The sequence below is a fragment of the Plectropomus leopardus genome, chromosome 3, assembly GCF_026936395.1.
Source record: "Plectropomus leopardus strain MGB_pleo_1.0 chromosome 3, ASM2693639v1, whole genome shotgun sequence".
NCBI classification, from domain to species: domain Eukaryota; kingdom Metazoa; phylum Chordata; class Actinopteri; order Perciformes; family Serranidae; genus Plectropomus; species Plectropomus leopardus.
This window is the reverse complement of record NC_142178.1, coordinates 14790453-14804201: the sequence shown is the minus strand read 5'-3', so window position 1 is coordinate 14804201 and position 13749 is coordinate 14790453. Positions and strand designations below refer to the sequence as shown.

The window sequence follows — 13749 nt, the reverse complement described above, 5'->3', positions numbered from 1 at the left end:
ATGAAAACATGATTAAGCCCTAAACTCCGATGCTATACATTTAATCTCTGATGATGCATTAAATCTGCGCATTTAGGGAAAGTTCCCCTTAAGCTATGCACTGCAGGAGGCAAATGCAACCTAAAAAAGTACAGCCAACAAATGTGTATTCAGTAACTTAAATTGGAGAGTCTGGGCTACGATACTAAAGACGATGTGGCTGAGCACATTCCAAAATCCAGCCATTTTTGTCCATTTGATAGCAGTGGCACCTTGAGAACTCCAAATGAGACCACTCTTTAATGGGTTTCCTTCCTTTACTGCTAACCCTCACCGACGGTGGAGAGGTGGGGCAGGGGCGGGAGGGACCTTCAGAGATTCCCTTGTGCGTTGGACTTGAAAGTTTCTGTCTCTGTGAACTTTACATCAAACGGTCATAGGCTGCCGCTGGTTCTTTGAAGTGGCAAAGGGGGGGGGTTCTGAGCTGAATACAGGCCTCTGCCTCGACATGTTCCGGTTCAAAACGGACTCTGCGACAGAGTAAAAACAGCTCAGCTAAAGGTCTACTGAGAATGGCACAAGATCAAGGCTAAGGACTTATCTCTCAGTTACCATTACTGTCACACAATAGAGGATCTATAGACACAATATAGTGTTATCCTACACAGTAGTTGTACGTTGCTGTCTCTCAGTACTCTTCAAGATTAGTGGGGCGGGGTTAACTGAAAAACCATCTTGGATTTGATGTTTATAAGGAGCCAGTACACCCCAAAATCAAAAATACATTTTTTTGCCATCTGTCAAATATAATGGAACTAGACAGCATTCGGCTCATGCTCAAAGCACAGAAAAACATATTTAAAAGACTTAATTGCAAAGTCTTTTTCCAGAAATCATGACCCAGTTACTCAAGATAACCAACAGACCTTGTTGTGAGAGGTTTCATGTAGGAACTATTTTCTTTCTTTAAAATGACGTCTGCCAACTAGTTATTGCTAAACTGTAGGCAACTGGACTTTCTTGAGTTACCTGAATGTGTCTCACCTCTCATTAGAGTCTCGCTTTATGAACTGATGAAGCCTCATGGATGAGAGGTGAAACGTCATCATGAAAATCAAGCACTTGGAATTACCAGGACCTGGATGACTGAGAATCTTCCCCAACATACACCTGCTAACTGTATACCCGTGTGAGAGGGACGGGTGCATCTACCCATGAATGAGAGGCCTCATGCTCATGACAACATGAGATGTTAACATCAATGGCGTTCTCCTTGGCTGAGCTGTAATGTTGTACAGCTCAGGTGACATAGCTAACATTAGCAACATACCTGTATGATGATGTGGTTGGCAGGTGCAGTTTGGTAGATAGAAAATAGTTCCTACATGACAATGCTCGTAATAAGGTCTGTGGATTATCTTGAGTAATCAGATCATGATTTCTGGAAAGAGACATTGTACTGTTTTTCAAATGTAATTTTTTTTTTTTGGTGCTTTGAGCACCTCAAGAGAATCTCTATGGCCGATAACTCCAACACTCGGCAGCTCACACCAAAACAATTTAGACTGATAAATAGCACTGCACAGGTAAAAGGAAAAATATGTATTTTTCATTTGGGGTTAACTGTCCCTTTAAGGCTTGCCTTTAAATGTATATATGAAGCAAACATCGACTATCAGCTACTTTATTGACATTAGACTTTACCACCAGTTTATTAACTTCTACCAGTTACTCTACTGTTGCTTTAATACAGCATTACTACTACTGCTGTTTCTAAAGAATCAGTCTGGTACTGTAATGTCTGCACTTACTGTAAGTTTTGTTTTTAGTAAAGAATCAGCAGAGATATTTCCAGTAAATGCACCATCAGCAATAAAGGGTGTGGTTTACTACCAAATGTAATGTCTACTTTTTCCACTTTAAACATTCTAGTCTGTATGTCCACTCATCATCATGGTGTCATACAGGTTATGGCCTTTATTGTTATTTTCACTTTCTATTCCTGTGTTACTGCACCACTTCCTGGGAGAAGGACTTGTGGTAATCCTACTGTACCATACTCCATATACCATAACATGATGGCATAACATTATACAGGGTTTATTAAAGCAACCTCTTTTTTTTACATTTAAAACCAACTTTTGATCACCATTGAGAATCACTTAGGTAGATTTTTTTATGTCAGTGTCCTATGCTGTAAGTAAAATATCATTAGGCTGGAGTAACAGTACTACAAATAGTATAATGTTGCTATAACTGTTAGCATTGCTTTTTCCGTCACTATTCTGCTACTAACACCATTGTTACATTGTATTAATAGATAAAAAAAATAATGCCAGACTGTTATGTTAATCTATTTATATATTTATTTATTTTCTTTTATTCTGTTGAATTGACGGGCACAAGGACCATGCAGACTCCTGAGACAGAGGGGGGCCGGGCTCTCGTTTTCCCATGCACCACCATCTACTGACATTGGCCACTGCTCCACATTAAACACCCCGCATTCATAAAAAAAAAGAGGAAAGAACAGAGGAACCATCTGACAAGAGCAGCATCCACTGGTAGCTGCCTCGCTGTTTTCTGCGCTTAGCACGTCGCCAGAGCAGAAGCCACACAAACTTAAAAAGAGAGGGAAAATGGCCAAAAGTGAGATGCAAAGAAGAAGTTTGAAGAGTGAGGAGTTCTTTTTTGATTCCGATGCGTCTCTCTTGGATCAGCAAGATTTCGAGATGTCTAGTTGCCCTTTCAATGACGTCTTCAACTCCAAAGACTCCCACTTGGAGCAGATCAACACTTTTCTGAAAAACGTACAAGTTTTGCTGGAGGCTGCTCGGTTTCTTGAGAGCGCCGAGAGGAAGGACGGAAGTGAGTTTGAATGTGCTGCGTTTGATCCATGTCATTTGCCTCTGAATTTCAGGAAAACAAGACTTCATTGTCAATAGACTCAGACAACACAGGGCTGAGTTCATTCAACTAAGCACCACTGCCTGCCATAAGCACAGCCTGCACCAGAATAATATGAGTGATATACCCATTGCAATTACAGGAGAATATAAACATATATGCTTTACATTATTTTCTGGACTATTTGTATCTGCATTGTGTGCATGTTTTGGCACTGTGCATCGCGTTGCGCTTGCACAACTATCAACCCAGGGATCTGTAATTGTTCTCTACAGCATATAAAAAGCAATATGACATAATGATTGGGTGTGTGGGTGTGCATGTTGGCTACCATTCCGATATGATAAATCTGACCACATTGCAGCGCCCTCCAACTCAGTTTCGGATGATGTCATTGTGTGCCCCCGCAGACTCGATCGAAAAACCTACAACTATATGGATATAATGCAAAAAGACACAACTGATTTATGAATCAGATATATATCAAACATATATAAGCCTTGCCTGCTTGGTTTATTTCCTCAATTTTAACTTCTAGCGTATTAGGAATTAACTCGATATATAGGGACTATTGCAATCGCCTTCTCAAATTGCAAATTTTGCAATACACCCTAGCCTATGTTTAATTTAATGGCAGATCATATGTAATAAATGCAATATTAAAAACGACTTTTTAAAAGATGAATTATTCATGATGTCCCCGTTTCCTTTTAACAAGTCATGATTTAAAGACGCAGGAAAATAAGCGGATTTTTCCATCAATTTCGTATGCGTGTTAATCATACAGGGCTGTTTTGTGCAGAAAAGCCGAGCATACGGGCCGATGAGCGTTGTAAAAGGTCCTTTGAGTAATATAACCCATTATAATGTAACGTGGGAAATTTGCAGCAGCAGATCTCAGCGGCTCAGCACCTCTCTCGATTGTTTGCTTCCTGCTATTTGTGGGCGTGCCGCGATGGTTTCCACATGGCGCAAAGCTCCTCTGCGGTTGGTCAGCTGCGAGCTCAACCCCCCACGCCTGTCAAAGCCATCTGCCAATCAGTTGCAGGATCGGTAGCTACGTCATGTGTTGCTGGGCCTGGCTTCAGCCGGCAAGCACATCCCCACGGTCCTAGTGAATCATGGGACTTGTAGGGCTCTTTTCTTTGCGGACAGAAGCGATTGGGAAGAAATGCTGTGGGAGGAATTAAAATCATAATAATTAATATGTGTGTGGAGTCAGTAACACATCACACAACCGCTTCAATGGATGCATTTATTACTGATGTCCTATATTAATTAGTTCTTATGTTTTTTGTTTTTTTTTTTGCAAGAAATGACGTATTAACAATTAAACTATAGTTTTACAGGCTTGACAGCTATTATGATAATAATAATGCAAATATCATTATTATTATTTTTTACCCCAAAGTTATTTTTCTTCGTTTTCATCAGAAGTAGCAATAACATCGATTACACCTTTCAAGAATAATTATTAATACATTAACTTGGGGTAAATTCTGTTGACTGAAGCTGCCCCACAGATGCATTTACCCATTTAATTTACCTACCATAGTTAAAGTTAAATCATAAAGTAATATTGGACTCTAGTTCACTTGATGAATCACAGTAAAAGTATGCTAAATTATGAAAACACCGAATATTATGCATGTTTGACAGTATTTTATAGATGCACCGAAAGACTCGGTTTCCCAGAATACACTGCGTGTAGACCGGCCTCTTCTCCGCGAGGTCTCCTCCTCTCAGCTGTGCAGCTAGGTAAACAAACAGGAGAGGAGAGGAAACGAGTGACAGCAGGCACTTTGCTGGCTCTGGGCTGCCTCGGGGAAATTTTATATTGTTTGTATCCGTTTTTGTAAAGATTTAATACCATGTTTCCTAGAAACTTTTAATACTTTGATACACAGCTTTTGACATTTTCTAACAACGACACCTGGCAAGGATTGGCTGTAGCTTGCCAGCTTGGAAACACTGGATATTTTTTTCCCTCCTCTTTCGGCAAAGGGCAGCGAAGACAACGAACAAGATAATAACACGACGGGTTTTTTTTAAAGTAACACTCAGTGTAGTAATAACCGACGCACTGTCTTCCCTACACTTAAAAGCGACCTGTCTTTGCTGCTGCTCGCGAAGCTAACATTAAATTGACGAGAGCCCAGCTAACGTTAACGGCAGCCAGCCTCAGGAGAGATGACGGCTGTTCAGCTAATGAATATCCAACGGTTATTGGAGGCTGCGGAATATCTAGAAAGGAGAGAAAGAGGTAAACGATTTGCTCAAATGTGTGCTCAAAAGTTGAAATATATCAAACAACGTTTGCATCTCAGGTTGTGAAACGGCTAAGGGTCATTCCTGTTTTACGATAAACGCCTAAATAGGAAGTGTGGTCAGCTAATTTCGCCACAAACGTGTCGCTTATATGTTTACGTCAGCGTAAAGAATTGTTGACTATGGTCGAGGAAAAAGTGTCAAAACCCGGGCCAACTGTTAACCACTTTAACCACGATTGTCTTTCAACAGAGTGTGAACACGGATATGCTTCGACATTTCCGTCAAGTCAGAACACAAACTACCAGAGGCAAAGAAAATTCCGAAATAAGAAGTTCAGCAGTAACCACAATAGGTAAGAAACTTTTATGTATTGCATGTATTTGCTTTTACAGGTGAATGTCAGTACTTTAAAACTGTCCTTTTGCTACACGTGATGTACTGGGAAGTGTTGCAGACAGCATGTGATAATAACTTACACTCCCTGCCAGCGCTTTATCGCAGCGTTTGGTAAACAGGAGGCGAGCTGTCACCACGGGGTGGATACAGTGGATGGCAGCATTTTCACGGTCCAGAAAACACACTTTGTTTGTCGAAATAAGTTTGCATGGACGTTTGCCCAAACTTGTGGAAACGTGTTTAATACGTACTTGCACGTATGAGCGTCCACCCCGTTATTTTGCTGGCTTGGGGGAGGGGGTAGCACCAACGGCTCTGCTGGCTTTTCATCAGCTGATTGTCAAACGGACTGCAGTGGCTGAGGTTAGGGATCGTGGTAAAAGTGACCGCTTCAAAACCAACAAGACTCACTTTTAAATGTCGTGGATTCATCCTGTCTGTGATGAAATAAACCCACGGGATCTTTTATTTTAAATCGAGTTATTTTTCAGATTTCGGTGGCAGTTATGCTAATTTTCTCCAACGACAAATGTATTTTACACTGTGGGAGAGAGGGATAATTTTGCCATCCGCCCTAAAGGGGAAACACGTCTATTTATGGCTGCTGTTGTTTGCAGACCTCCTAAGGTGAATATATGGAGGCTTTTCAGGACTCAGTAATCAGTAATTTACTGTTTTACCTTTTTTATGTACATCTGCAGTACTGTGCAAAAGTCTTAGGCCACCTTGAACTTTGTTATTTAATAATCATATATATCATATATATTTGTTTCTCTGCAGAAATACTGAAATACAACCAGAACATACAGGCAATATGTACTGGGCATAAAAAACGCACATTTCAGAATAAAAAAACTTCAACAGGCTAAAGTTGCAAGTGTTTAGTGTGAAATTCCTTTCTAATTGACATGTCTCGAACTCTCTTGGGCAGTAAATATGAGATTTCCATATGAATCTTCTGGTGTATCTACACCAGGTTACATTCAAGACATGTCCAAAGCTCAATATTGATTGTTTGAGCTACCTTTTGTGATGGTGCGATTCCGTGTTTCACACTAAATATTGACTTCATTCTGAAGAGGCCATTTTGTTCTGACTTTTTTGGCGTTTTAATGCATTGCATATGTTCTCTGTTGTATTTGTATTTTAGTAAAGGGACTTAGAAATAAATATATATTCTCATTATCACTTTGCTAAAACAACAAATTTATGGTGGCTTAAGACTTTGGTACAGAACTGTATATTCTATCAAGAAAAGCATGTCCACACCATTCGTGTTTTTCATCTTTTTGTATGCATCATCAAGGGCATATGTTTCATAGTCTATTTTATCATGTAGTTAGATTTAACACTGTCTGATAATTACATTATCAGCTGCCACCAAGCTTAAGGCCCTTGTCAAGCACAATGCGCTCACTGAAGACAGAAACTTGCATGTAGTATTAGGAGAAGCAGGCAAGAATTTCTCTAGTTAAGACTCCTTTGTATTGTGTGTTTTTCTTTGTGATAGGTTGCTTACATTAATCTATTTGTTGACAGTCATACATCAAATGCAGCCACCCCCTCACTCTCAATCTCTCTCTTTCACTGAGCCTTTTAATATTAATGTAAGAGCGGGCCACAAACAGGAACTGCGCATTACTCATCATGAGCGTAGAGTGCTGCCTTGTTCTGCATGGCAACAGTCATGATCAGATATAGGTCTAAGGCGCTTTTCATGAAGCTTCCAAAGAGTCGCTCCTAATAGGGAAATTCCTAGTGAGTTAACACAATAATGATGCTTTGGAACAGAATAATCTTCAGTGTGAAATGGAACCTTCAGAAGACGAAAAGCTTTAAACGAAGCATCTTGGCCCTTAATAAAGCCTCTAAGGTGAACAACTCCCGAGGAGTAGGGGGGTGCACTTTTAGAAAGCTTTTCAGAAGCATGAGCAAAAAATGGCACCAAGAAGCACAGAGAGGAGAAATCTTGTCCTAACGCCCTGTAACAAGGCGTTAGCACAGTTAAAGGACTGTGCAGGAATAATGTTTGGTCTTGTTCTCCACAGAGACCACATTCACAACTCACTCAGTGAGGTAACACCATTTAGCATTTAACACCATTTCTCAGCCTCGTTTTTATGATGCAGTTTATTTCGTTCCCACTGGAACTGCACACCTTACAAAGCAGCAAAACAGCATTATTTGTATATCCCCAGTGCTGTAAGGGTAACTGATGGGGCACATGTCTGCATCATTAGTGGTCTAATTTACCCAACAGTCCTATTTATGGTCTGCTGACACAGGAAGAGGAGAAATCTTGCTAATTAGTCAAAGTTGTGAACCATTTTCACTACCTCGCAAAGTTAGATAACAGCGTTCACAGAAGCCAGCAAGGTTTCAACAAAACAACTACATCAAATCTGGGTGAATTTATCAATATTATATCAATATCATGATATGAGAGTAGATATCATCTTAGATTTTGGATATCATATTATTCTAAGTGTGGTCCTTTCCTGTTTTTAGAAGCTGAATTGCAATAAACTGACACTATTTTCTGAACGGACCAGACTGTTCTAACTGTTATGTTATTTGCCTTCACCCACGTAGTCATTATATCTACATTACTGATGATTACTTATAAGAAAAACTTTCTAAATATATCTTCACAATATCAATATTTAGGTATTTGGACAAAAATATCATGGTATTTGTTTTTCTCCACATTGCCCAACCCTTACATCTACATCATCTACTCTGTGTGCTTTTTAAATGACATAAAGAGACCTACAGTGCACTCCTGTAAATATTCATTCCTTATTTATTATCACTTTGAGGGCATTTCAAAGTGAAGTTTAACTGACTTCTTTGAAATGTAATATAATGAGTAGAATAAGTAATAGAATATTTTCTCGAAACCCAGCTTGCTGTCTGGCACTGGCCTGCTGCAGCTATACAGTAGCTACCTTCTCTGTAGCGTGTTGGAGCTTAAAGTGATGAGCTTATCTGACTCTGTCCTCTCCTGCCTACCGTTTATAGCCAGGTTGCTTTATCTCATTGACCCACTCTGTGTGTTCATGTGAATACACATGCGCACATATGTGTGCATGCCTACAGACGGAAGTGTGATACAGTTGTGTGTGGCCTTGAGCCAGTTTTTAATCATTGTTGTTGAGCTCCAGACATGGACATATCTGATTCAGGCGACAGGGAAAGTGGTTTGTGATGATAAAAGCCAGTGAGAAAGCAAGCTGGCTTCTCTGAATGAGAGGCCAAACTGAGATAAAGTGTGTGTGCTGCTTGATTGTAGGGGGGCTTGGACCAGTGCTGACCTAAGGCCTCTCTCACTTTAGAGTAAAGTGACATCAGCATTGCCCTAAAATAGGCTTTGGCTGTTATTTATTTATAAATGGGAAAAATAATTACAACTTTTTCATCACTCTCTGTATTGTTATCAGCTTTTCAGACTTGGATGTTTTTACCACCATTTGCATCTTTAATGACACTGTCCTTTGACAGTGTACTAATTCTGCAGATACACTTTTCACGCTGCTTGAAATGGCCACAAATGTAATAGTACCCTAAAATACATTTTCCATCATTCTTAGAAAGTGATAATCAGCAAAAAAAAAAAAGAACAAAAACATAATGATGCACTACACTAATCAGATAGTGGTAAAATGCTCCAAAATTTGGAAGAGATTACAAATCGTGATGAGGGGTTTCCAAGCAACAGAGACACAGTGCAAGCTTGGTGACAGCTCATGACGCAAATTATGCACTCCAAAGTATTCATCCTCTGTTAGCAAAACTATTGCTCTGACTCACAAACAGCTACAGAAATCAGAGGCAGTGCTGCCATTAGAAAGTAATTACATAGTCACATAAGAGCATGCACTGAACACAAAACTGTGACTAATCATTTTCCCGACAAAGAAATCATGTTTGTACTGTGAGTCCATTTTAGGATAACATTTAAGAGGGTAGTAGTAGCCATACAGAAGAGATCAAGCTTGGTTTTACTTTTATCAGTTCTGTGCTTTTTTTTATGTGTGACCAGTTGGCAAATGCAGAGCACAGTCATGCATGACTACTACACGGTTGTAGAATACGTAAGTTGAATCCTGTCAAGTCAAGAGCACACGTGTGAGCACTTAGGCTCTGACAGGTTTTCAGGAAGGGTCCCAGACCAGCTTACATGTGAGCCCTGTGTTTTGCTGTGATAGCCAACCTGGCCATACACCTTGTCACGCTAAATCAAATACACCTCCACAGCTGACTTAACATCCAGTCTTGCATACCCAACTACATGAAATATAATGTTCAAAAATTGAGACATATGGTGTTTTTATTGGTGTAAATAATTAAACTTTGAAAAAATAATTTCCTCTGAGGCATGGCCAGTTTTTACAGACTGGACTACAGCCTTGGACTGTTCCCTCCGTCCTATCCCTCTCTACCTCCCTTCCTACTCCTGTCTTATCTCCTGTTTTCTTCATATTTCCTGCCAAGACCACAGTGTTGTCATCTCAGCGTTCAAAGAAAAAAAATAGACGAGGAAACCATATTGCAGTATTGATAAACCCACAATATAGAGAAGTGCTGTGTACATGACTCAGAAGAGGTTGAGTCCATCATTGCTCCCCCTAAAACTTATCCCCCTTGAGGCGAGGGGGAGTGCAGTTTGTGTGGATGGGAACTAGGGCCATTTAAGCATCAGGAGGAGGGCTTGTCTCCCTTCAGTATGTTGCCACACAAAGAGACTCCTAGGGACCAGCTGATTCACTTTACATTATTAACAGAGCACTGAACCCTGACTGCTGCATGCACTGTGTGTGTGTGTGTGTGTGTGTGTGTGTGTGTGTGTGCGTGCGTGCGTGCGTGCGTGCGTGCGTGTGTGCATGCTCGCACTTGGACAGCAGCACATGCATGCACACATGCTCATACTCAGTGTGAACTTTAGTGGCTACAGTATCTCTCTCCCACACGCACACGCACGCACACACACACACACACACACACACACACACACCGAAAAGAGAGAGCTGGACTGTGCATTATTGAGGAAGAGGCTGTATTATGCCACAGCCAGTGCCTCCCTGTCACACTGACGTTCGTTGGGGTAAAGGCTCCAGTGCACTGGGCATAGAGGTGGTCTCGTTTGGGATTTATTAATAAAAACATTAATCAAATTAGACGAGGTAATTCACTGTGGCTCTCTCTGCCCCTGTTGGTCTAGCTTATATAGCTATTCCTGATCAGATCGGACATCGGCAACTGTAAAGCACATACACTGGATTGATTTCGATAACTTTAAAGTACTTGAAGTGTGCATTGTGCAGTTGTATCATCCAAGTAAATGCAAGTATCAGATCGAGACTCAGTATTGGCATATGACTTGGATCGGGATCAGGGGCAAAAAAACTTGATCAGTACATCCCTAGTTATTATCTTAATGTTAAGACTGAACAAAGTGCATTGCCTTTTTCAGGTCCGTACTTTGCTTGTTGCAAAAGCCTACATTTGCTCTTTATTTGAAAACTTCTGTGTTCTGTCTTTGCAGGTCCACACACAATGAGCTGGAGAAGAATAGGTGAGTCTGCATTAAATTTTCAACACATTTCACATTTATATCATAAGAGCACAGCCTGCAGGAACATGTGAACAAGTCCATCATGTCTTACTTGAATTTTTCCCCATACTGTTTTTGCCCTTCTTCAAGAAAGCACTTCCTTTTCCACAGGTCCTTAAAAGTAAAGGGTGACCTAGTTGTGTTCAGTTAAAGACATTCCCTCCTCTGTTTTCCTCAATTGTGCACTCACTCTTTGCACCTTTGTGGAGTTATGCAACAGTTTTGTTGCTGGGCTAACAGCTTCAAGTTACAGGGGTAGGCAAGTTTGCATACAGGCAGAACTGGAGCTTGAGTCAAAAGTTCAGTGTTTGCTTTGATGCAAAGATGTTTTTTGATTGGTATGTAGTAATGGCAACATAGTCGTCCCTGTATCCAAACAATATGTCCTTTCAGTAGCTTTTGAGCCTAATCATAGTTCTGTTTTGAGTTATATCGCAGCATTCAAGATAGTATCTAAAGTGGAAGAAATGTGGGGTATTCAGGGAGACCTTGGCTTGTGATGGTTTACCGCACCGTCTTCTTAAGAGACCAGAACATTGGTTTCTTAGAAGCCCTTATCAGATTGAGTTCACCACCCACATAGGGTGCTTGCCGCTGTTTATGCTTCATGACTTTGCAGGCTGCAAGAGTCAAGCTGTTAAGGGTTTTCTTCGACACCATAAATAAGAGTGGCTAGACGCACAGGATTTATGGTAAATGGAGAAAAAAAAACATGCCTTCAATTTCATTATCTTTGAGGGGTGTGGGTACAATGAAAGGATGTGGGAGGCTGGATCCATTCAGCATAATTACATATCACCTCGGCCTGTTTTTCTCACCATTCTCCCTGGCAGCCTCTTCTAAAAGGATGGGAACATTGGAAGGAGAGACGTCCAGTGAGTTAAATATAGACAAGAGTTGATGTGTCATCTTGGTGCTTGTACGCGATGCCACACAAGGCCAGCCGGTCGGTTGAATGGCCTCGGCAGATTGCAGCACCCATGCGGGGTTGCATTTTTCCAGTGTTCCACCCACACAAATACATTTTCAAAAGAAAAAAAGGTGCCGGCTCAGACGTTTGTCCCTACAACAGAGTGTGAAGGTTTTTTTCGTCACTCCTTCCACATTCACATAGCCAGATACTTTGTAGTATGGCCTGTTCCTATGGCCATGTATGAATTATAGTCATCTCTGCCAATCAGAGCAGACTAGTGTAAAGTCTGTAGATGGCTGAACAGAAGGGATCACTGCTGGCTTGTTTCAGCACTGAATTATGGTTACTGCTGCTATGAACCATTAGATAGATAATTTGATTAAAGAAGTATTTCACTACTAGAAAGATGGTCCTTTCATAAAACTAGGCTGTCTACGTAGTAGAAATAGAGAAAACAGAGAAAAATGATGGCATTTGCTTTTTCTCAAGAGGTAGAACACCTACAGTTACCAGAACACACTACCTCATACCAGGCTAATAACACTCTTGCTTGCAACACCTTAACAGAAACTTGGTTAATATTTGATCAGTGCTGCCTAATTTTAACATGTGATGTCAGTATTTTCAGTCTCCGTTTTCACTATGCAACAGTATGACGGCCACTTCCTGTTTGTAGACTCTTGATTTTACAGTTTAACAGGGCACTCAAGTATGTTTCTGAAAACAAAATATTTTTTTTATTGTTTTGTATTTGACCAGCACTGCCTAGTTTTACTAAGTGATCAGAGTTTGGTCTTAGTTTGAAAGGGGGAAGGGGGGGTTGTCTCTTCATCCACCACTATACTTTTGGCGTCCATGGTGATGGCATGGGAGGTGGACAGTGCAAAAATGCAGAAGTGCAGCCTGTAGTTCCAGCAAAAGCCACAGAACCAACGAAACTTGCTGGATGCGCAAAATGCATCATCCAGCAGTGTTTTGCTGGGAGAGGAGCAGGGAGATCCAGGCACTGGTTAGATGGAGGGAAGTTTACCACAGATTATTTACACATACTGTCCACGTTATTATGACAAAAAGCTGGTTGAAATTCTGCAATGTATCCCTTTAAGTGAAATAAAACTATGCATTCTAAAACTGCTTTTTTGCTAATTTACCCTCTGAAGTGCATTCAACAGCATAAGTGTTGCATTGGTGTGTTTTGATTCCCATCATCATCATCAACTTGCATCCTCTCCCTCCTCCTTTTCCTGGCTGCACCTTGCTAGTCTGTGCAGACTCTGAGAGAGAGAGAGCTGCAGCAGAACAGACTGGACTCGGGAACAGGGCGTCCTGTACCACACCTCTGTACCAAATCCAGATACTGACACCCTGTTTTTTCTCCCCCTTCTTGTCTTTGTTTTCAGCTCAGCACATGGAGTGTGGTGTTGTTGCTCAGTAGTTGAACAGAATAAGACCAATTCAGATTTCCATTAGCAAAGAAAGAGGGTAAAAATTGAAATGGTAATCCATCTTTTTAGAAGCACACTTAGAATCATTTATAATCCCCCTCGGTTTTTGGGGTTATTTTTTTGCCAGCGGTTAATCCAATTCCCTTTAAGCACATGCCTCACTGTAAGCTATATGTATCGGGAAAAGTTGTTCACTCAAATGTGTCGGGCTTATACCATGATTC

The 13749-nt window shown here is 40.8% G+C and overlaps 1 protein-coding gene across 2 annotated transcripts in view; it reads left to right on the top strand.

The window, feature by feature from the left end:
• The window catches only part of mxi1 (max interactor 1, dimerization protein), a 62294-nt gene that overhangs the window by 24733 nt on the left and 23812 nt on the right, over window positions 1-13749 (top strand). The window contains exons 2-4 of one of the 2 annotated variants that reach the window (XM_042485364.2): window positions 2386-2847; window positions 5407-5509; window positions 11099-11128. In XM_042485364.2, coding sequence (XP_042341298.1) covers window positions 2619-2847; window positions 5407-5509; window positions 11099-11128 — 362 coding nt within the window. In that variant the 5' untranslated portion in view covers window positions 2386-2618. Of the gene's footprint in view, window positions 1-2385; window positions 2848-4641; window positions 5150-5406; window positions 5510-11098; window positions 11129-13749 lie in introns of those variants that run through there. The other variant, XM_042485365.2, reaches the window with a different exon arrangement.